The sequence below is a fragment of the Hesperophylax consimilis genome, chromosome 14 (genome assembly GCF_061612785.1).
Source record: "Hesperophylax consimilis isolate HC1 chromosome 14, BYU_Hcon_1.0, whole genome shotgun sequence".
Lineage (NCBI taxonomy): Eukaryota > Metazoa > Arthropoda > Insecta > Trichoptera > Limnephilidae > Hesperophylax > Hesperophylax consimilis.
Window position 1 is genome coordinate 1,390,397 of NC_142849.1, and position 25,662 is coordinate 1,416,058.

At 34.0% G+C, this 25,662-nt stretch overlaps 1 protein-coding gene across 1 annotated transcript in view; it reads right to left on the reverse strand.

Moving 5' to 3' along the window:
• LOC149417748 (C3 and PZP-like alpha-2-macroglobulin domain-containing protein 8) overlaps positions 1 to 25,662 on the reverse strand; it is a 445,592-nt gene that overhangs the window by 317,723 nt on the left and 102,207 nt on the right. The window contains exon 2 of the mRNA XM_089639401.1: positions 3,805 to 3,996. Within this exon, the coding sequence (XP_089495527.1) occupies positions 3,805 to 3,893 (89 nt within the window). The 5' untranslated portion in view covers positions 3,894 to 3,996. The remainder of the gene's footprint in view (positions 1 to 3,804; positions 3,997 to 25,662) is intronic.

The following is a 25,662-nucleotide window of genomic DNA, read 5'->3' on the forward strand; positions in this document are numbered from 1 at the left end:
AGTGTGAAAATCAACAACTGCAATAGCAATCAATTACCAATTAGCTACGGCGTGCCTCAAGGAAGTGTTTTGGGTCCTACCTTGTTCTTAATATACATAAATGAATTATGTAATCTTAAAATAGATGCCAAAATTGTAAGTTTCGCTGATGATACGATTCTCCTCTTCAAATCAAGCAATTGGAATGATGTATACATAAAAGCTAACAAGGGCATAACTGTGGTTAAAAGATGGTTAAACAATAATACACTAACAATGAATGTGACCAAAACTAAATACATTGAATTTAGTATTAATCCTTCCCTAAGAAACCCAGAAAATCAAATTAAAATATGTGCTTGCAACCTGACAAATACGATAATATGTGATTGCCCTTATTTAGAACAGGTAACTAAAATTAAATACTTAGGTATTATTTTTGACATCAATTTGATGTGGAAACAACATATAACCACTACAGCAAACAAACTTAGAAAAATCATTTACTTTTTTAGACAAACTCGCAACTCTCTCAACCTAAGCCAGCTCAAAACAATCTACTATACACTTTGTCAATCTTTAATAGAGTATGGTATCATAGCATGGGGAGGAGCAAACGCCGCGCTGCCGCCATTGATCCAATATCTAAAGCTCAGAAACTTATAATAAAGATTATCCTCAAACTACCAATCACAGGCAGTTCGGACGAAATCTTTAGGAAAATCTGTGTTATGGACATTAGGCAACTTTATGCCAAAAACATACTAACATACCTCTTCAAACACAAAACTACTTTTGATAATATCCAAACTGCTCGTGATACTAGAACTAAAGGACATAATTTCTTACAAATCCCTTTCGCTAAAACAACTTTTCGTCAGAGAAATTTTAGATATTTTGCAACAAAGCTATATAATGCTCTCCCACTAGCCATTAGACTGAACTTTTTTTTGAAATATAAAACAGACATCAAGTCTTGGATCATCAGCCAAGACAGATCCAAGATCAAAAATTTTATAAAAATCCCTTCATAAGTATGTACTCCAACTAGATGCTGATTAACAAATTTATCATTTATTATTAATATTTATTATTTTTTTATCTTTTTCACAATGTCATTAAATGTAATGAAATATTTTATGTATCAAAAAACATGTAAACATTAATTTATGTATCAAATACGTCTGTCTCGACACAGGTTTATCCTAGTGAGACAGACATCGAAAAAAAAATCTATAAAAAAACTTTATATTGATAATAAAAAATAAAAAAAAGGACAATAAATTATTATAAACAATAATTAGTAGCCTGCAATATCACTCGGGAGATATTTTCAATTTGTATTGATATTACAGGTATTCACAGAGATTAACTAATTGCATATCTTAACAACGAATAACAAATTGCTGTCTTAAAAAGGAATAACAAATTTCATGTCTTAACAAAGAATAACAAATTATATGTCTTAACAAGGAATAACAAATTGCATATCTTAACAAAGAATAACAAATTGCATATCTTAACAAGCAATAACAAATTGCATATCTTAACAAAGAATTAAAAATTTCATCTCCAATGAATAACAAATTGCATGTCTCAACAAAAATAACAAATTATCTAAATTATCCCATTCTTGAAACGAAAAACTCTCGAACAGAGTTTTCCCACTAAAACATTGAAATATACATTTTTTGTGTAAAAAACAACATATAAACTCTGACATCAGAAAACATAGAAAAAAACACGCCACATTCATTCATATTTTAGTTTTCTTGAAAATTTCGATCTTTTAATATATTTTTTACGATACTTGTTTTACAACACTGTTGCATTTGAGTTTTAACGCTTTTATTAAACAATTAAAGTTTATAGAATATTCAGTAATGCCGCTTTTGTAGTCAAGTGAATAACTTAATCAAAGTATCAGAAAAAACAGTGCAAATTTTGTGGCAAGCAATTTCAACTCAACATTATATTTGTACAGCGCCCTTGAGGTGATTTTTTACGAAAAAGGCGCTACATAAATTAGCCAAATATTACTGGAGAGTATTCGTTTCTTCGGCACATAGGATAATGTTTTTAAATGATATAGCACTTTTTAAATGACTGAGAGTTTTCTACGCGGTATCTACGTAAACTACGGTTGGTTGCATAGAAACTCTTGGAAATAATTCCAAGGGCAGTTAGTTGCTATCGATATTATTAAAAAAATATTTGTAACTACTTAATAACTAAAGAAGTTTATTACGATAACGAGTAGGTGCTATTTCGTGTTCCAATATTGAATAAAAATCATTTTAACTATCCACTTAATAAATTAACGGATTACCTGAGCGGTGTATTTTACGAAATTTCGACTTAGGGATGTAAATAATTAATAATTATGTTTTTTTAATACGCAATGTGAGCCGTTGTAAAAACTCCGTAGCTGACTTTTACGCTTCGGTTTTAGTTTTGTTGGTGTAAAACTTGAACCATATCTGTCAGATGACTTTTTTATACCTTTTTCCTCTTTTTACAGCCCGCAGTGCCCTCCGCGTACGTGTTCAGAAAACTTAAACACTGACCGAAAGAACCTACCCACCCCAACCCCTAGCAAAGCCGGATACAACCACCCTACACAGCCTGCACCCTTACAACCTTCATCCGATATTCTATAAGATGTTTTCCCATTTCAAGTCAGATCAACCCCATTAATCATCGAGATGGACATTTTTTTATTTACGACCTGCTTAAGCTGTTTTGCAGTTTCTCCGACACAGCGAAAAGCTCTCTTCTGTTAAATTATAGGATTAACGACTTTTTTTAAGATACGATAATTCTCCATCAAGGAACAAGTTTTTGTCATTTTCAAAGGTATGTCGGTGAGTACACACTACCTAATGGGAGTGATTAGTAAAATGTTTCAAAAACTTATCTTTTGAAAAATAATATATCATGAAGGTAAACTAGTATATAGTTCTATGAAAGTAGAAATTAGACTGTCCAAAAAAATGTGATCATAATTTTATCTTATTTGATAAATCTAAACTGAAATTTCCTCTGAATTCATAAGATTTGTAAATAGATTATTAATTTTAAGCCGTATACCTACGTATAACGAAAATTAAAAAAAAAATATATATATATAGTGTGATCGTTATTTAAAAGATGATCTGCTAACTCAGATTCACAATTTAATTACTATTCCTTTGTCTCTTAAAAATTATACTTCAGAATTAAATCTCATAAAACAAATAGCATTTAATAATAATTATTCTAATAAATTGATAGTTGAAATACTAAATAAAAAAATTAAAACAAATAATCTTCAAACGGTATATTTACCCTTTTTCTAAAGATATAAATAAACAATGGCGTAGAATTCTATTTGTTGATAACGATACTTCCAAAATTATAAATAAAAACATTCCTGGTACTATTCAACCGGCGTTTTACACTAATAACAAAATGAAGAAATATATTCTCAATAATGCATAGAAAAACGCCGAGTAGGTAGTATTTGAATGGGTTAGAGAGATGGGAGCATCGCTGGGAGAAGAGTGTAGAATTACAAGGAGGATGTAGAAAAATAAATTAAAAAACCCTGTTTCATTGTTAGGTCGGAAACTTTTCAGACCCCCCTCGTATATATATTTAAAATGTTATTTTATTTAAAATGTTGAATATGTAATTGTGAAACCGAAAAAAAATGGTTTCTGTATAGATCGTTCTTCCGGGGAGGTATTTAATAGTAGATTGGCTGAGAGCATCGTATATATTATTTACATATATAAACAAAATATGTTAGTAAATAAAAAAATCTAAAACAATTGAATAACTCACGTGGTGCACTTGTCTCCATTAGCGTGTAGCGGGGCCGCGGTGAGCAGAAACGCGACGAGCAGCGCGCGAAGGCGCTCCGCAGCGAACATAGCGCGGCCTCTCAGTGACGCATCCCTCCCTCTGGTGCGGTCACAGTCACTACCCACTCAACACACCTCACCACACGGCACGACACTTCACACGGAGAGGGTTCTGGAAAGAAAAAAATTAAAATATTATGATTATTTGTGTTTAATAACAGTTTTGTGATTATTTCACATCCCAATGTACTGTTCAAAATGCTATTTCTTTTGTTCTCCTCTTTCTGAAAAGTCTTTCCTGGGAAGAGATAAAAGCCAAAAAAATTAGAAATACGCAAATCATATTCAATTTACATCCTCAAATTCAATATTGTCATGATGAATTCAAACAAAGTTATGTTGTGGAAAAATAACATTAATTGTGAGTGCATGAGGTGTACACCTATAAACTGTAGTTATGGAATTTAAAAAAAAAAACAGGACCCAAAAGAAACCAATACCATCATCAGATAAGGATTTCTCTCATCTCTTCTTGTATTCTCATTGATTTATAAACAATCGAATGAACTTATTTTCTTTTCATTTGCGTACATTTCTTTTTAGAAGATATTTGGCATCAAACAAGTGTTTTTTTATATTACTCATTATAAGTTTTGGAAAAAATCCTAGATGAATTGAGAAGAAAAAAATATTCTCATCTAACAACGAAACTTTATATTGCTTGGCTAAACACAAATAAATATTAAATCATAATAATTATGAAATAATACCAATACAACATGAAGATGTGGAAATCGACGAACATAATCAACAAACATGAAAATAAGGAAAATAAAAAAATATGGATGAGGAAATCATAATCACCAACACAACCACCTCGTACACCTCGTACAGTCCACCTTGAAACAGGAATACCTAGTGAGGAGGACTGTGAATAAACTACTATATTTAAAAAAGAGTTATTAATAAAAAATAAATATAAAATAATAATAATTCAGTACCAGTCATTTGAAAAATCCACTTTTTTCAGAAATGCTCTGAAAAACAATGCCTTATTTTTTTTTTTCATTATTAAGGTACTGTTGTTTCGCAATCAGACACATCTACGGATAACAACAGTCATCATTATTTAATTGATCAATATTTGTGAATAGAATAAAAGTATTTTTATAAATATGAACTGCACTCAGGAACACAGTATGGATGCTGTGTGGATGATTTTTTGACGAAAGGAGGAAGTGACCACGGGTCTTGAAGATATCCAAGTTTTAGGAGGGAGGAAACAAATATTCCACAGCCGAGCTGTTGAACTTACAAACGAGTGGTAGAAACAACTTGTTCTAATATGAAAAATTTTAGTCCATTTTTTTTATAGCTCTTCTCTTCTCTTTTGTATAGCTTATCTTTGTAAAGCTATCGTAAAACTGTATTTTTTCTTAATTATCTAAAATAAGCAAAATGTTTTTAAAAGAAGATTTGCAAAAGCAACCGTAAGTGTCATTTGAAAAAAAAAGCAATGGATATAGAATATTTCATAATTACCATTTTTTATATAATATAAGCTCCACACAGGAGGCTCTGAGAAAAATAATTTCTTTCGTGGCTTACGTCATCTTTGGAGCTGCTGTGTTGAGGTATTTTTAAGGAACGGTAGGAGAGGAACGACGTGTAGATCTGAGAAGGAAAAAGGTATAAAGGGTGAGGAATCTGGAGGGTCCGTGTGTCCAGGAGTGACGGACGTTTGAATTAATTCTTCCCACTGCCGTGCAAGGCGATGATGGCTCGAAAGAGTCCCGTTGGAGATGTAAGAAGATCTCCCTCATCCAATCACATAGTAGGTCATCAAAGTAGCAAACCACTTGGGATAACCTATGGCAGAGGTGTTGGTTATCCGATGAATGGTTCCTGGGGCGGCGGTACCCATACCCGCCTCCAAAGTTTTCAATTTAATTTTTACTCACCAATGTTAGAAATAAAAGTTAATTATTTTTCCATGTAGAATTTTGAAAAACATTAGTCTTTTAAATATTAAATTGATGACATAGTAAATAATAATCTAAGAACTTTCAATCTTAAATTTTCACGAAACCTAAAATAGTCAACTAGAATCCCATCACTAATGAATACATTTGAACCGTTTGCAGAGTAGAGCAAGGCGAGGCACAAGACTCGCAATAAACATCCCCTGAATTAGTAACGTGAAGGGGATGGTGCTCAGAGCGCAGAACTACCCTACTACCCACTACTATTGCTGTAATAGCGAGTACTTACCCTATTTTACTGGCAATTTGTCAGCTAGAAATGCACAATGTTACTAGCAGTTTGAAACGGCAAATTAAGCCACATTGAGAAAAATTGAAAGCGGTTTAAATGCACCTAATTACGACGTTCGTTAACTAATGTTTTATTTTTTACCACCTTTTAATTTTAATCTCTAAAGTAACATGAATTAACCAAGTACTTTTTGTTTTATGTAAAATGGTAAATAAACTAATAACACATTAAATATAACACATTTTTACAGAAGTAGGAATCTTCCAATGTTGAAGACTACTTTGGAGAATTTAATTAATTTTTGCTGTCGGTGAAAGAAATAATTTTAAATACCTACCCATACTATAATCTTTAATATTATCGTCTGAATAAATACGTTAATACGAAATTATGAATACTGATTCGGTAATTTTTGCTTTTGGAATCAGCAACTATTGTACAATTTCATCAATTACAGTATAAAATTCTTTAACAAAAATATAAAATTCTTATTTCTAAACGTGTTTCGGGGCCCGTCATTTAAATTGTTAATTCATCAGAAAATTCATTAATATAAAACTAATTACCGGGAGGTACTAATATTAATTGATTTTTTTTTTTCAAAAACAATTTTATATTGTTATTTACAAAATTGTACAATAGTTGCAAAAATGAACATTACCAAATAAATAATTTGGACTAAATTGTTTCAGAAGTTAACCAATCTGAATTTTTTATCTTTTATATTTTTTACACCAGCTCCACGCAGGAAGCTTTTAGGGAAATAATTTCTCTCAGAAGCTTAAGTATCTTCTTTAGAGATGCTGTGTGGAGAGTATTTTAAATATAGTAAGGAAAGGAAGTTCTGTGAAGGAAAATGTATCAGGGGTGGGTAGGAATATGGAAGTCAGTGTGCCCAGAAATGATAGACATATAAATCCATCCCTCCCACTGTTGTGCAAGGGATAAGTCAATAAAATCCAGTTAGAGAAGTCAAATGGTTTTCTTAACCGGCCTCTTCCGTTTTGGTTACCAATAAATGGTTCTTTTAGGAACGAGAGATTAAAATATTCCAAAAACAATTGAAAACTCGTAACTCACATAAATCAAGTTGCCGACACTACATTCACTTGTCCCTCAACGTGTCATTCAATGAAGCATTGAAATCAAAGTGTCTTCATTGAAGTATATCCACGCGGAGTGTTTATGGAGGTGGCAGAGAGGGAACACAACAGGTAAAGAGTTCAAGGCCACCTCATTAGGGAGGTGTAACTCCTACCTCCATTTTCGCAGTGGTCGGGGGAAGTGCCCTAGCGGTGGGTGGAAGGGCATATTCACTCCACTGCCTTTTGGGGGCTGGTGAAAAAGTAAAACTCTTATTATTTTTATCCCACTTAATCGTTTTTCTTAGCAATCGCTTTATCAAGTAACATTTTTTAATCTAAGATAATCGATAATGATATCCTAATCGTTAGTTTGAACCATTCTTTATTCTACGAGTTTAAGAGATTTTAATTGTTATTTCAGTTTAAAAACTAACGTTTCCTTCCCCAATCTCTGGTGGTAACCAAAAATCACTCTTAATTTACAGAAAAAATTACTATTTTGTATAAAATCACTTCACTATCAGTTCTTTTCAGTTCGAGTTTCAGTGCCAAAAATCGGCATTTAATGAAATATAAAGCAAATATGAAACTTTTCTCCACTTTAGTTTTATTGACCCTAACCTGTTTCAGCTCGTTAATGCCATCTTTAGACTGGTGTTGTTGACTGGTTGACTTGTGTGAACGAGCAGGATGGCTTTAACAAGCTGAAACCGGTTACGGTCAATAAAATGAATGTGGAAAAAAGTGTTATATTTGTTTTATTATAATATATTATAATGGAATTCCACCATGAACTGTCAGTTTCAAAAATAGAAATATTTACTGAAATATTATATTAACGGTTTCATACGATACACTTATCTACGATAATTTAATTTACCTCACTAGTTGTAACCTGTCCTGAGGTATTAACATTTACATTTTATTATTGTATTACTTTTTTGTTACATTTTATTGAATTTACAAGTAGTCAAGTACTTAATTTGGAGCGTGATAAAAGTAAAATTTAAACACGCGTAATATTATGACAATTATTAATTAATACAGGAATAATGTTGAAAAAATAAAAAAAACATGTAAAACATTTACAAACATATTATTTTATAACTAGTGATTTTAAATAATTCATTGAATGGCTAATCCTCATTCATAGAAATGCAATTCGTGTAAGAGATGCTTAAATTAAGGTGAACAGTAAACACACTTCCCAAACAGGTAAAATGAAAACGTTTTAAAACTGAACAATAATAATTGCAGAACTGTGTCACAAATATTGTGGCATAAAGGCAAACGCTAGATTCCAGGTATTCTAGGTAAATTGGCCGAGTGGAAGTCAGGTTTGGGCTACAAGTGACAAGTCAAGTAGCGCTCATTAAAACCCGTCAAAGTGGTAACTCGACTTCCCATGACACACTGCTGAAATCCTACTCAGCAATTTCAGCTGAAATATTTAGGTTTTGCCGAATTGCAACGTGAAGTGGTAACGTTAATTAAATTGGTACTGCAAATAATTCTGTCATAATAATTGTAGTGTAGTTTTAAGGGTGTAGTTTCGATACCGCAACCAGATGTAGATAGAGTGTTAGGATCTTAATTATTATCATCGAGTTGTATGTGGTTTAAATGGTTTTACAAAGATGACGGTTCTTGCACCATTTAACAGAGATAGCATGTCGGTTGTACCGAACGTTACCGAGTACAGTCGATGCTAGCCAATTACAGGGTAAAGAACTCACTTCCTGTTAGAACATTCATTGTATCTTACGATAGTTAAGTACATGTTATTGTTGACGAAGAAGACCATTTATTGAATACTCCCGATCTCAGGTGCATTTCATACCAAGAAAATAATATCCAGTATATTATAATAATTATATAAAAAAAATAGTTTATTATGATAATAATTAGCGATTTCTTATTTACAAAGAAAGCTCATGAATATATCAAGCTGTGAAGGATTATAGATTGTAACGCGTAATTTTGTTTTAAGATTTTTAAAGGAATCTATCTCAATTTTTTTCGCAGTAATATTTTTATTTTTTAACTATTGAAATAATCTGTAATATTTATCATTCAAATTAATAATTGTTGAGCATTTTCTGTTGTGTGGGAATGTGTGTAATTTAAAAATTTCATTTCAAATATGAAATGAATTTTTTTTTTATGACGATTTTTATTTCATTTTTCAGTCTGATTCTAATGATCAGAGCACAGTCAATATTCATTTTTTGTTTGTTTTTCCGTTAATGTTAGTTTTTGGTATGATATGGTATTATTAATGTATTTCTGGTGCTACCCCTTGACAAGTCGCCTAGTTGCCTGCATTGTTGTTCTTGTTTTAAGGATCTTCACGGAGTATTTTCCTCTCCGCGTCCCCATTCCGTGACTACTTGTCGTAAAAGTATCCGAACCACCCCACTCCCTTTTCTACATCCTCTCTCTGCCACCTTCCACTCCCACAAGCCACTATTAAGAATGCATCCCCCGATTCGATTCTTTCTCCGCCTTTCCTTCCTCCACCATCACCGAACCGAAGATGGAAATTTTACCCCTATCTTAAAGCTTAGTATAAAAACAGTGTCTTATTTCACAGTCTGCGACATTGTAAATAACTAAATATGTGAGAGTTATAACGCATAGTAATTATTTAAAGATAGGTATTTTTCTGTATCTATTTGTAAAAAATACTTAAAGATAAAACCTAGCAAGTACCTAATACTGTACTGTGTTCGCGATTTTTATAGACATAATCATAAAGTGTGAAAACCTATTCATATTCTCTGTGACCACACTCACAAGTCTAAAGCCGCCTAGAGTATAGGCCTGGGCGTGCAATCAAGTCAGTGCCTTCGAGCAACAACAGTTGCAAACAGCGGCGATTTTTGTTGATACTGATTTGTGTTTGTTTTAATTTTACCGCAAGCGTAATAAATAAAAATCAGTGACTACACTATTGAACACTGAAGTTTACGTAGTGACAACACTGACTTCGTAATTTGGCGGTTGCTTGACCAGAATTGCACTCTAGTCGGCCTTTCATAATTCGTATAATGATTTCAGTTTTACCATATCAAACATTTAGATATGACTACATATTTGATTCCAGATTTATTAAATCACCAATTATTTCTATAATATTTTGAATCGAATTCATTTAATTTGGATGACCGTCGGTAGACACAAATTAAATATTTAGAGGGAATCACAGTGTATTTATTGGTAGTCAATGCAGTTGTGTCGGTGTGCATCACGATGCGATGCATGTAGATCACATCGCAGTGGGATGTGAATCCGTGGTCGAGTGTAGACTGGAAGTTGAACTCCTTCAGATCGATGCGAAACTGTGGTGGATATCATCGGTGGCGAATCCTCCAGACAGATTGCTCGACACCACGCAGTGGAGATAATCGATGGCAAATCCACCAGGCCGATGCTCTTCACCGCAGACAGAGGAGATTAACGGTGGTGGAGCGTGGTCGTGCACTTTAGTCGGTAGGTCTCCAACATGCGAGCGGAGGCTTTAAGGTAATATTCATCACTCGCAATGAATACCACGGATCTTCCTGGTCCTTCAGTGAGATGCTGTTCGGTCCGTGACCGCATTCGGGCGGAGACTGGACGAAATGCCAGAGATGCTGTGGACCTCGACGGGGAACGTGGCGAGCGTGGAGGGCTCGCGGCGCGGGCCGTCGAAATGGTAGCTGTGAGTGCCCGTAGTATATTGAGTTCTAAGACTTGACTTTTAAACTAAGCATAATACTATTCTTCTGCATTGAATTTCTACATAACAAATAAAAAATATATATTTCTTACTAAACTCTCACCGAATGGAAGTAGAATATATGTGAATAAATTAAGAAGCTTTCTTCCAATAATCTAATGAAACGATATATTTTTACCAACTCCTAACAAGTGACTAATTTGAACCATTGTAATAATAGTTTACAAACCTGGTCTTTTATAAAAATGTTTCTTGATCCTAATGAATGTTGACTATTTCAGTTATTTTAGAATAATCCCACTATAAAACTAAAGCCCAACACTATTACGAAAAAGTTAACAAACTGAGAGTTAGCAGAGCAGAACTTTAGTATATCCGCAAACTGTGCAGTTGCAAAAAATATTTAAATTTTCCGCCGAGCTTTGTACAACTTTTTGCGCTGGTAACTGACAGGTTAAGGACATTTTACTGTTCCGAATGCATTATTTAAAGTTAGGTCGCTGAAACGTGGGACGAATAACAATATGAAACAACCAGGTGGGGTTATTTACGTTATATTATATAACCCTCGCCTCTTCTACATCTCCAGGTTATAAAATCATAGTTTATTAGGTATTCATATTCGCAAGCATATTGCTTTCATGCACTTCGTGTATCAAGTTTTTGGAAAAATGTGTAGATATTTACTGCTTTACTGTTAATTTTGTAGAATCATTTTTTGTATATTTAAAAAAAATCTAATTAAGTACTTCAGAAATTGTTTTAAAGTTCTACTAAAAATATAAGTTTTATGTGTAATTTGCTTGATCTGTTTTGTCTTGTGACTGAATGAAGAGTCGTATTTGGTTTATTAATTATTTTTTTTCTAATGTTTTTTGATATTATTAATTTATTTTGATGATGTTTTCAAGATTAATTAATATTCTCTAATACAGTTCTGGAAACTTACACGAAAATACAAATGGTACCTTTCCGCAATTTACATCGTTACTTAGTACATATATCTTAGAACTAAAACATACAAAACATATTACAAAATTCACATTAATAACATTGAGCGAATACAAAAAAAATTTCTACGTTTTATAAATTTTAAATTAAATATCCCACTAGAAGACTTACAATATCGTTTCTTATTAAATACTCTAAAAATACACACATTGGAAGACAGGCGTATAAAAAACGACTTAACTTTTTTATTCAAGATTCTAAACTCTAAATTCGACTGTTGCGAACTTTTGCAACTCATAAACTTACGAATACCTACAATAACAACACGACAAAATACACTATTCCAATGCAACACACATAAGCGCAATTACATTGCGAATTCCCCAATGCAACGGTTTCACAGTATGGGAAACCAATACTTGGTGATGTCGATATATTTAATATTGACTTTGCGAATTTTGTGGATTACGTAAAAGACTTATTTAAACACTATTCCTAAATGGAAGTTATATTTTTGTAAGCCAGTCAAATCGCTGTATTTTTTAATTTATGTTCTTGTTATTTTTAATATTTCTTTCTCATTTTCAAAACTGTCATTACAATTGTACCACCTACATGTAAAAGCCCTCTGGGCGTTAATAAAATGAGTAAATAAATAAATAAATCAAATATCGAATTAGTATAAATCATACGAAAAGAATGATTTTTAAAACATTTATTCTTTGTGATTATTTATACAAAATACGATTGAAAATTATGGTGACCGGACAAATCATCAAAATGATAATTCATCACATCTTTAAAAAAATATATAAAGTCATGGAAAGTGATGAAACATAAACTTTAATAACTTGGTTAAGTAGGTTAGGTTAGGTTAAAAAAAATGTTGTTTCATCGTTTTTAATGACTTTATATCACTTTTTAAAAGTGTGTTGAATAGTCACTGTGTTGAGTTAGCATGGAACCGTCAATTATATATATTATATTATTTATAGTAGGTTCTAGAAATTCAATACACGCAACGCGCATCATATTGGAACCTACGAGTAAGACGACGAACCTACCCACTCGCGATCGCCGGTATTTTCTCGAACGAATGCGCCCTATGTATAACGCGGTGACATTGCAGTACCTAAGTCCCATCCAAGTCAAGTGCCCAGATCATAAGCCCAGAAACTGACGACGGGCGGCTGCTTCACACTCTTCACACTCTTCCCCGCTACCACATCAAGCCGCCCTACCTACCACGTGTACCTGGCATCGGTAGCGCGCTTCGAGCCCATCTTCAGCCAACCTGGTAGACCGTACCCTTGGCTTACTGCATACTGGAGTACCAGGAAGACTCATGAACTTCACCATTATAAATACCACCTGCAAGTAAATGCAATAAACACGCTGCTAGGATACCACACACACCTTTCTTTTTTTCATTCGTCTCCTTACCACATCCCCACAGAAGTGTCAATCATCCAAGTAAAGGCTTATAGGTAAACAAATATAATAAGTTGAATTAAGTTAAAAAGAGTATATTTCTTACCGTGCAGTTTATTTTTTCTAAAAATTCCAACCATAACTTTGTGTATTCACACATCTTTTTCCCCTCAGATCCCTTCAGCTCCTTTCCCGGGCTATCTTTTATGGCAGTCATCAAACTCCTATTGACACGACTCGTCACTTTTCAAATGTATCTCCCCCCAGGTTGCCGGATTTGCTGGGTTGATTAACGCATGAGAGGAAAGTTTGCATTAGTTGCTTCTTTATAACTTTCCCTTCTTTTTACGGCAAATACAAATGTAGTTCCACAGTTCTAACAAAAATTATTACTCTCAAACCTAAATTATTTAAGATGAAGGTAGAAAACTTTGGGACTTCACAGCCCCAAGCGCTCTCCCTAACCACTCTTTTGACAGATTAAAAAAATGTACCAAGGAATTATTCTTTCTTTTTTTCACGGCTTTATCCAACCCACTACATTTTCTGTACTTCTGTTCCAAGGAAAAAAATACTCCGAGATCTGAAGACGAGCGTTTCTTATTTTTTCTTCTGCCTTGTACATTGTAATAATATGTAGGATGCAATGCGTAGGTAATGAAGGACTGCGGTATCTAATTTAAACACTTTCCGAAAGTGTGTCAATATAATAATGTTAAGTATGAAAAGATGTTTTACCTGTTTCTCGCATACAAATAAGGTTTTGCAGGTTTTGGAGTGAATTACGTAAAATCGATGTTATGATAATTGATTGAGATGGGCTGACGACTTAGAGATCTGCCGACTTTACATTGGTGAGATACGTTTACGTACGGAAAAACTGTATAGTTTTTAATATTTTTTTTATATTTGTATCGCATTAGATTTCCCGGAGCCAGTGAGACTAAGGCAACCCCAAGTATTCTAGATACGTTTGGAGGCTGAAGGAAGTAAGGATCAGAATAAAACGGAAAAGTTAAAGGCTGGGAAGTGCCTGGCTATTCAGAATTGATAACTTAATATGGATATAGCCATTTCGAGCAACGAATATGTTTAAGAAAGGCCTATTAACGATCTTCGTTCGTAAATATTATCAACTCTCCAAACAAATGCTGCAAGTATTTTGAAAGCATATTTTTCTATCTTCGCTTAGAATAAAATGACAAAATTATCCTCAACATATCCTTCGTAGGAATTCAGAAAATTATTAAGTAGTTCTAAAGTAATGCTTTTTTAATTTAAAATAATATTTTTAAGTTACAACCTAAAATAATAACAGTAGGTTGCACAATATTCTTTTTTACTTTTGCGAAAGGCCAAACTTAAAGCTCTAGGCTTTGACTTTGACGGTGAATTTGCTAATGATGCTAAGTAGCACAAAGATTTTAGAGGCAAACCGGGGTGCGAAAGCCTACTGATTGTGTGGCACGTTGTACACTAAGAGCAAAACTTTGACAAAGAATCAACAAAAAGGGTTTAATAAAGGATGGAGAATATTAGAAAACAGTCAGTGGAAAAAAAACTAAATTTGGGATTTGGGACACGTATAATTTTCGATAAAAAATAAAATGAAATAATAATGTCAAACCCCGCAAGAGTCCCAACTACTCCGAACCGTCTGGAGACAGTTAGACTATGGCATCCCCAATTAGGATTTGTTGTGAGGCTGAAAGTAGTGGGGAGGGAAAGTAGATGGGGAAGAGGAAGGTGAGGAAGTACCTAGCTATTCTGATCTCTTTACTAAACACGTCCAAAACCATTTTAAACAACGTTTAATTATTTCTTAATTATATTTTTTTAAGTGCCACTAAAATAGTTTAAAAAAAAATTGGTAATGTGAGCCATAGGTGCTTTGCCCATGCTGAGGCCCCCATTTTACAACTTTATAACTAAGCAATATGTTTATAATTGATGGTCGTTTGTATATAATATGTGTACCATCTAGGTATATTTTTCCACATCTTTAATCCAGATCTCAATCTTTTTCGTAATTTTTTTTTTGTTTCTCTAATTTTTGTGTCGAGTGTCACTCTTTTTTTTTTTTTTTTATGTGACACCTCACAAGAGTGTCCCTGCCTGTGCAGTGCACAGACAGGGGAACTATGTCACCACCCGGTTGGGCGGCGTTGTGAGGCGGAGTAAGGTAGGGGCTGTAGGAAGGGATTTGTTAATGCGGGCTTTAAACACTCTAAACCTTGAATACTGATTTTACTCTGCAACGTGCCGCAAATATACTTAATGTTATTTTAAATAAAATTTACTTGCGCTCGCCGGGATTTGAACCCGCGACCATTAGATTGCTAGTCGAGAACCTTGAGACCATCATGGCTATGTTAAAAGCTAGACATGTCTTAAACACATTGATGTCATGAGCATTGGAAAAGTTAAAATTTATTAAGATTTCTGCACAGGAGGTTTGTTTGATTTGTACATGGTTAGAGAAGATGTGTTCTATTGAAGTACCTACGGGCCCTGTAAAATATGCTCCTTTTCTGTCAGTTTCCATCATTATAAAAGGTAAATATGGCTTGTGCAATAATGGAAGACATATCCAATCCGGATACTTGAACCCACAAAGCCTGGATGGGATGCTGACACATTTGAACACTTGACATCTTAATATATTAAAACTATAGATATTTCTTACTTATTGCCAACTATATTATTTTTAAGTCCCTACAACATTTATTTAACGATTCCATTTACTATTCTTTTCATTTATTTTCAGTTCTCTTGGGTGTATGTAATTTATTTTCATACTTCTTTAAACCGTCTACACTCTACAATAATAATCTTGCCTAGTGTGACCGTACTAAGCTGCTCAAATGGTTGATTCCTATTAAACAAACAAAAAACTCAATTGAAAGTGTTTCTAACCTTTGACAAACTCCCATCTGCCATTGCTCCCAAATCACAATGATCTGTTTCTGACAAGCAGACAGATAAACCACCCCAAGTTTAAATTACATCATAATAAAACGAATACTACCCCTGGGGGAGTTGCCGAGCGAAACGTCTTCAGTAGATGTTTAATTTTAATTGTTTGGCGGATCAACCCTTCAGTTAAGCAGTCTGACGCCAGAAACGGTTCAGTCAGCGAACTTCTAAACTATGTGCAGAATATTCTACTTCATTTTGTGCCAGTAAAAAACAAATTTAGTAGTGAAGGTATTCAAATTTATTACCTAGTGTGAAATATCGATGTACTATATACGTTTTAGATATCGTGCCATATGCGAGGCAAGACAATAAAGTCGAAATTATTTATAAATACAGTCATTTATAACATTTTTTTCCACGGTTTTGAAAGAGCACCGCCGAAAAACTGTAATCCGTGTATCCTAAGTTCAGTTAAGCTAAGCTAAATACAGAACTGGACCAAGATTTCGGTGATAATGATTTTTTGTCTTACAGCGACATATTTTACAACATAGCGGATCCTATATCATATTTCCTATGCATATGCACAATGTACATATTTTTAACGGTATTCTGTGGAACTTACCTATCCACTGCAACACAGAAATTAGTTTTCGAGATTAAATCGAAAAATCGTTCGCTGCGCGCAAAATTCGCTTGTGTTTTGAATTAACTTAATAGTAATAGTACCTACTTGTTTAATTTGTAAAGCGCCGTGTTTATGAAAAATCACATCAAGAGCGCTGTTTTAAATGATAGATCTCTGTCTTTACACAAATACAAAGATTGTTTTAAGCGTCAACAAAGTGCTGGGCACGTTGCTTGGAGCAGAACGTTGAATTTTCTGATAATATCAGTACTTGTCTTTCTGTGACTACTAGCGATGGTTCAACAAACGTGTCAACTTATTATGCATGGGAAAGGGAATCAAACCAAGTTGCGATGGGCGGGGAGGCGACGTGGCCGTCTCCCTTTCTGTGATTTGTTAACAAATTAATCTGAATGTATACAGGCAGCTCGCGTTGTAATATCACTACTTAGTCCTTAAAATAAAATCTGCTTACGAATTACTAGTACTCTTACAGAGGCGCGCAAATTGCTGACTGATAAGTTCAGGCTTATTTCCAAAATTTTAACATTTTGTTTACCATTTAGTTAGACGCTTTTATAGATGTAATATTAATCACCCACTTAGGGAATTCAGTTAAAAAAGTTGAAATATTGAGCAGAAAAGTCCCACATTACAACGCTGTAAATCGTGGCCTTACTTTAGCGAACTTTATTCTTCTGCGCAGGGTTTAGTTATTTCAATGTGTGCTCTTTGGCGGTCAACGTATGACTGATGTCGTGATTTATTCAAAACATTCTCGAATCCTTCTAGTACCAAAAATTTGATTACGTGGTTTGCCTCCAGCTTTTATGCTGGGCAAGTTTATCAATTTGGATGTTTAGACTTAACCTATGTTTAGAATGGATTGCAAGTGAAAGATGCGATTCGGCTGACACTGAGACAAAAAAATGCCAACATATCTTAAGCTTGTTTCTACAATTATTTATGTACCTAATGAAAAACTGGATATAAGTTGTGGAAAATTAATTAATATCGTTCAACAATCCACATTTGTATTTTTAGTTTCACTGAAAAAATATGATTTTGGTTTGGCAATCACTGGATTAAATAATATTATTGGTCAATGGTTCAGTTGGTAGCAAACTCTGATAATATAACTCACCCAACTCACCTCGGAACTTTGAGACGGAAAGTTTATAAGTTGCTTCCCATTGCCTTCTGCTTACTGCGTAATACATATTACTTAAGTAATTGAGAAGGAGTAAATTAAGATAGAAACTTCGCTAATTCATTGCGAATTTGAATGTCTTAACCTTCATTCAGACTCTGCCATCTGCTTTTTATTGAAGTAGAATAAAAATACGGTTTACTTATATATATTTTTTAATAATTTTCTTTTGTTATTTGTACTATAAATTTTACTTAAGCTCCCGTCAAAATATTTGAAAATCTGAAAGAAAAACATCACCGCCAAAAAATTTCATATTATACTGGAATATGGTTTCCAAATATTATAAACCAATTAAAACCTCGATTGGATTCTTATTAGGAGAGAAGAAAGAATTAACTTAGGTATTGACGTGGAGCGGTAAGGCTCTCGACCGGAAAGCTGGAGGTCGCGGGTTCAAACCCGGCGTCCGCAAGTAAATTTTATTTGATTAATTTGTGTTATTTCTCATTTTTATTTTATTTTATTTATTTTTATTTATTATAACAGTCGTACAGTAAAAAAATATAACAATAAGCATTCATATATTCTAGACCAATTAAGTTCTATTGAGTTAAACGTTGATTTAGTATTTTTTACCTACACAACATATTAAATGGCAAAAAATAAACATAATAAAGAAATTCATAAAATTAAAAACAAATAGAAAAAATACAACTTTTCGCATAGCTATACTATTAAACATAATAAAGAAATACATAAAATTAAAAACAAATAGAAAAAATACAACTTTTCGCATAGCTATACTATTCACAACGGGTGATAATAATGTAATCATCACAACAAAAAAATCGAATAAAATAAAAGTATTTTAATTTATTATTTTATTAAGTTGAATTTTATATGATATCAAGTTATGTTTGAAAATGTCTACATCTCGTAAGGCATTGTGAGTTTCACGGATACGTACTATTACAGAGTTTTGCGCTATTTGGATTTACAATGTGGTATTCTAAATAAATCGTTCGATCTGGTGTTTTGCTTGGGGCAACGAAATGCAACTCTTTCTAACAGATATGATGAATCAACAAGGCAGTTCACGATTATTATTATTATTATTTAGAACAATATTTAAGTAGTATATTTGTGGCACGTTCCAGAGTGGAAAATACTCTAAGTATCGCACGTTTGGGCGTGTTTGGTGACAGATCTGAATAGCCAAGTACTTCCCCACCTTCCTCTTCCCCATCTCCTTCCCCTCCTCACTACTTTCAGCCTCACAACATACCACAATTGGGGTAGTCCGTAGTATTGTAATCTCACTGGCTTCAGAAGGTTGCAGGGAGCAGTTGGGACTCTGTGCCGTATCCCATTGAAAAAAAATATTACTCTTAAACTTAAATTGAGAAATTTGTTAAAAAATTAAAGCGCATCAGCAGAACGCTGCCTGCTTGTTGAAAAATAATATATTTTGTAATTTATTGAACGTCTTTAGGCTAAAATGAGTAGATACCTAAACTAGTAACCTAATAGTCGGCATTTGAAATTAGAGAAATACAAAACTAATTATTTTTGCTTTGATGCGGGACGCATAGGTTTTGAATACGGTTCCATGATAACTCAACACAGTGACAAGTCAAGTCATTAGAAACGATTACATTTTTTTTTAACCTAACCTAACCTAACCTACTTAACCCAGTTAGTAAAGTTTTTGTTTCATCACTTTCCATGATTTTATATAATTTTTTAAAGATGTGATGAATTATCATTGTGATGATTTATCCCGTTACCATTGAATACATATTCCTATATCTGTCTGAAGTCAGAGTTACTATGGCATCCCCAATTGGGGTATGTTATGAGGCTAATTTTTTTTGGGGATGGGATGGAAAGAGTAAGGTGGGAGAGTACCTGGCTATTCAGATTTGGTCACCAAATACAGCTAAAGCCATTCCAGGCAACGTTTCAATTCTGAATGGTGGTCTTACACCTAGGCAATATTGAGAGTATCTTCCACTCCGGAAATTTCCGCAAGTAAACTATTTATTATTGTTTAAATGAATACATTGTGAAATAACACAAATTAATCAAATAAAATTCTTACTCCTCGACCACGGAGGCCGTCAATATATCGAAGCGTCCGTACAACAATGTATTGGCAGTTCTGTGAAATTTCGCTAATGGTGAGCTACGTGAATAGTCGTTGTCACGGTGGAAAATATTTTGAAATCGGTAGATTGCTAGATCGACAGATTTTGAATTGTTGTAGATAGGATTATTCTAAACAGACGGAGTGAAGCAGAGTAATATTATAGTTGGAAGGAAACATACTAGTTAACGAGAAGATTATAAAGAAATTAAAACAACCTAACCTTATACGGCTAAAGAAAGCCATTTTAAATTGTGAGGAACTCGTTAGAAATTACTTTCAATTATTTAACTATGTCTAACGTATTAAAAACGCTCGTATTTCGAATCAATTTGGTTTGAAATAATGGAAAAATAATTCATTCAAGTTAGCCTGTTTCAGTTTTACAACCATTGCACCCCGTCGATTAAGGCTTTCATTTTGGGGAATAATTTAAATTACATGTACGTCCAGCTCTGAGAAGTTAACCTGTCCGGCTTTTATGGAGACCCCGTGCCCGTGTTTGTCACTTACTTACACCGTGTATGCCTATGAAAGGCTTGTGCATTATACGCCTAAAAGCCCCCGCATACCCAAATTCTACGGATTTATAACATGTTTCTCTTCAACTCATTAAGTCATGTAAGTACCTAAAAATTAATCTACTTATTTCTGGCTGAATCCACAATCCGATATGAAATAACGTCTTGGGGACATTCATGTAAAACAAATATATGCTATGTACAAAACTCTATTATAAAATTATTAATCCATAAATGCACAAATGCGCACAGAAGTAACATCAAAATAATGTATAAGTCTTAGAATTGTTGTATAATATCATAAGTCAACAAATTATATCGTCGGATTCCTTGTATAAGGAAAGAGTCTCCCATAAACATATCATAAGATTGACTCAAAATTATGGATTAGTGGTTCCGAAATGTACCAATAAGTACGGAGAAAGAACTTTAAACTACATTGTGCCCAAGATATCTAATAATCTACCAATGTCAATCAAAAATAATACCTTATGTACCACTTAAGTCAAATATGATCTAAGAAAATGGCTATTGGTCACAGATTATATATACTGATGCCCTACTGAGACCCTTGTATAGCTAATTGGAATTCACAATGGAACTTTAAAATATATAGTAAATTGTACCTAACTATGTATGCTAAATATGGAAATTCTTTCGATGTGACTGTTTCAATTGTACTTGTCTGATCTTTGAACACTTACTATGAGGCCTTAAGCTAGGGCTGATGTAAACTAACAACATGATAAACATATAATCGAGTACCTAGAACAGAATTCATATGTATCTAAGGAGTTTGAGATAAGGCTTATATACGTTTGGTTACCAAACACCTACAAAGACATTTCTAGCTACGTTTCAATGGGGTATTTTTACAAACTATGAATACTGTTAAAAATGTGTTGAAAATTTAAAGTTTATTTTTCTGATTACGATTGTCGTACTAAAAGTATGTAATTTTGATTTAAAAAACGATCTTTAACCGCACAACCCGAAAGGGATCCAAATGGGTACAACGTCATTATGACATAGAATTACGCCGCCAAATTCAGGAATAAAACTGATCGTGTCGTTTAGGCGGAAAATCTAAAATGGCTCATTTTAAATCGTTATAATCGATATAATATTATCGTTTAAAATATTTTTTTATGTAGAAAAAAAAAACCACAAAAATATTCTATTCTGAATGGTGAAATTTAACCACGGCTATACTGAGAGTATCTACAAATCAGTGTTACAAATTTAATTTTATGTTATTTTTAAATAAATAAATAGTGAAAAAACATAAATTAATCAAATCAAATTTACTAGCTCACGCTGGAATTTAAACCCGTGACCTTTAGATTCGTAGTCGAGAGTCTTACCCTACTTACAATGATTTTGTCTGCTATTTATTTTTATTTATTTATAATATAATAATAATTTTGTCGCATGACTTCTAACGCACTAAAATTTACTATTCAAATGGCGGGCTACAGAGGGGCCTATATACAATCCTACTTCAGGTGACCAAGATCTTGAGGGCATGCTGTGCCCTCATATACATTCCCATACCATGGAAGAAAACAAGGGAAGTGTTCATACCTGAACCGGAGAGAATCAGCTATGACCAAACAGGCGGTATTTCACCCAATTACCCTAACCTCATTTCTTCTAAAGACTATGAAGAGGCTAATGGTAGGCACATAAAGGACGGGGTACTGAGAGAAAAGCCCCTCTACAAGTTGTAATTTGCAATCAACCAGGTAAATTGGTTGACGCGCTACTGCACAGGTTGGTGTACAAATGGATCAGACACTGGTGACCAAGAACTGGCAGTAGGACTCTTCCTGGATATAGAGGGAACACTCAACTGCACCACAACTAAATCCATTAACGAAGAGGCAGAAAGACATGAACTCGACGAAATCACCAGAAGGTGACTGAAGAACATGCTGTTACGCCAGATACTTACGGTGACAAGGGGTGAAGTGAACATTAGAGTAAGTGACTAAAGGGTGTCCACAGGGAGGAGTGTTATCACTCTTGCTGTGGAACCTAATGGTAGATAACCTCATTCTAAAGCTCAAAAACAGGGGCCCATATACACAAAGGTATGCGGATGACATCGCGACCATAATAAGGTGCTGGGATGCAGACATAATCAAAGACAACATTTATACAGTCAACAATTATAACAGCGAAAGAATGGTGTGAATAAAATGTAGGCGGCTAAGCAAATCTGCTTTAGAACATGGGGACTCAGAACACTCAAATACTAGCCATAGGAGTGCTGCTGAATCTACCCCTACTAAACTTAGAAATAGAGAGGGCGGCGATGGTGGCAGCCTACAGGTTACAATGGAAAGGTCACTGAAGAGATGAGTTGCACAAAAACAGTCACAAGGAGATCGGAACAACACTGAGGATCAATTATTTCAATAGCTGGAATGAGGCAACACCTCAACAATCTGAATACTCCTTAGCAGAACATACAGACAGACAGCAGCTTAGAGTGACGTGCCCCACAAGGGAGGAATCGGACACGGTTGAAGGCCCTACCCACAAACAGGAACTAATCTGATTTACAGATGGGTCCAATATGGAGGAGGGAACAGGGGCCGGGGTCAGTCTACGTGGTTCCAAGAGGGAACTAAGTATACCTCTACGAACACATTGCACTGTATTTCAAGTTGATATGGAGGCCATCTTAGCTCGTGCAAAGGAGAACATACGTATCGGGTATAGGAATAAGAACATAGACATAGGCAGCAGTAATGGCACTGGAAATGTGAAGAGGATGAACAGACTCCAATTCACCTTTTGTGCCAATGTCCCGCCCTGCTGGGAACAAGGCTCAGATACCTGGGAAGACACATTGTAGAACCAGAAGACATGATGGAATGATGTAAAATGGAAAATAACACAATGGGCCTATGACGTAAGTGCTCACGGGAACCTTACGTCGACCGTCTCCTATATTTTTTTTTTTTTAAATCAATCTATCCAATCATGACAATCGAAGCTCTAAGCGTAGCTGATAATAATGATAGTATATCTATTATATTTAGAACAGTAACTTTCATAAAAGAGATAACTAGTTTATTTAATTACAATGTCGAAAAAAAAACTACGAATGGTTTCTGAACTAACCGACTCAATCCGCACAATAGAACTGCTAAAAGTTTCAGAGAACGACCGACTTTATTAGGATATGAAGACGAGCAAATAAAAATGTAACAGACGATACTATCTCTCGAGATGCATTTAAATTTTATATACGTACTTGCCATGTACCGGACCAGGACTGCGGACTGCGGGTATTGTTGCGTTTTATTTACATACTGCTCTGCAAACTTTAGATAAGTGAATTCTTCCGGAAAACGTCTACAATAAGAGAAGTTGTTTATACTTGTGCAACAAATACTGCATGTGGGACAGTGGGGATTGAAAATGTCAAGGCTTATTCTTTTTGAATAGAGGAAAGTTTGACTAAAAATGCACTACACGAAAGCTTTATTTTCTGTCGTGTAGGGCAGTGGTTGGTGGCAGCGGCACTTTCCAGAGTAGAAAATACTCTCAGATCACACTGGTGTAAAACCACTATTCAGAATTGAAACGTTGCTTGAAATGGCTTTGGCCGTGTTTGGTGACCAGATCTGATTAGCCAGGTACTTCCCCGCGTTCCTCTTGTCCATTACATATAGCCTCACAACATACCCCAAATGCAGATGCCATAGGCTCACTGGCTCCAGACGGTTTCACGAATGAAAAAATAAAATATCAAAACGGATTGTATGCATCTTGTTCTTGTAGAGAATTTAATAAAAGCGTTTTCGTTGAAAACAGACTTATAAAACTTGATATATTCTAAGCTTTGCTTATAAAATGGCTTGACGTATTTTATAATGTTTTATGAGAAGAACATCGGTCACCAAAGAGAAAGGATAAATTAAATATTCCCCTCAATAACCCATTGTTGTGCATTATCAAAGGAAATGACTTTGCATTTTTCTTTATTCCCTCTGTGGGTTGTTTTGCTACGACGAGGAGAGGATAGCTCGGCCATTAAAATAATCGGCGTTAATCCAGAAAGCTCCGGGAAGCTTCTTATCCATTTTCTGGAGGAAACCCATTAAAAGTTCTCTTTACAAAGGCTCCACCGGCCAAGGTCAATCTGATTTAAAGGAACTTGCGAAATTCCTCAGAATCACTGCAAACTCGTTCACCTTAAATATTTACGATTTCGTATTTTGTTTGCTTCCGCTCCTTACAATCTAAAAGATAAGTTAAATAAAATATTGAATTATTTTCAAAGATCTCAAATAGATACATTTTATGATGAAGATTTTATGAATTCTTTATGAATGGTTCTGAGAGTTTCACTAATCGTGCTTTGTAGCCCTGAAAATATATGAAAGTATTAGAAGTTTATTTCTAATAATTTTGAGCTCTAGAAATATGGATCAATATAAAAGCTTTTAGTTTGAATTAGCGAGAATGTTGTATGTCGGAAAACGTTTTTATAAAAACTTATTGATACTTTTCCGCTTCAGGTTTGAGTTTAAATATACATAAGGATGGAAAACAAATCTAAATTGTAAACAGGAAGCTGATGGGCAATGATCGTTGTTTTCTTCAACTTTTCGTCTACGAGAAAAAAACTCACTTTGTTTATATGAAGAGATACTTTGTGATGTGACATTAAAATTTAACATACTACAATTACTTTGTAAACACCACTAGCTGTTTTAGCCCTGACGAAGCTACAGTTGTAGCAAAACCCGGTCGGAATTTAGTATAAAAAATAAAAGTGGTTATTTATTGTTATTAAGTTTAATTTGTAGAACTCCATTTTATTTTTTTATATATTCAATAATATTGTTATTGGGTATATAAAAACAGTTTATTTTTAAACAAGTTCTGCTGTGTAATTATTATTACGCGTGACAGCTGTTTTGCCCTCTGAAGGCATTATCAAACTGTTGACAGAACTTGTTTAAAAATAAACTGTTTTTATAAACCCAATA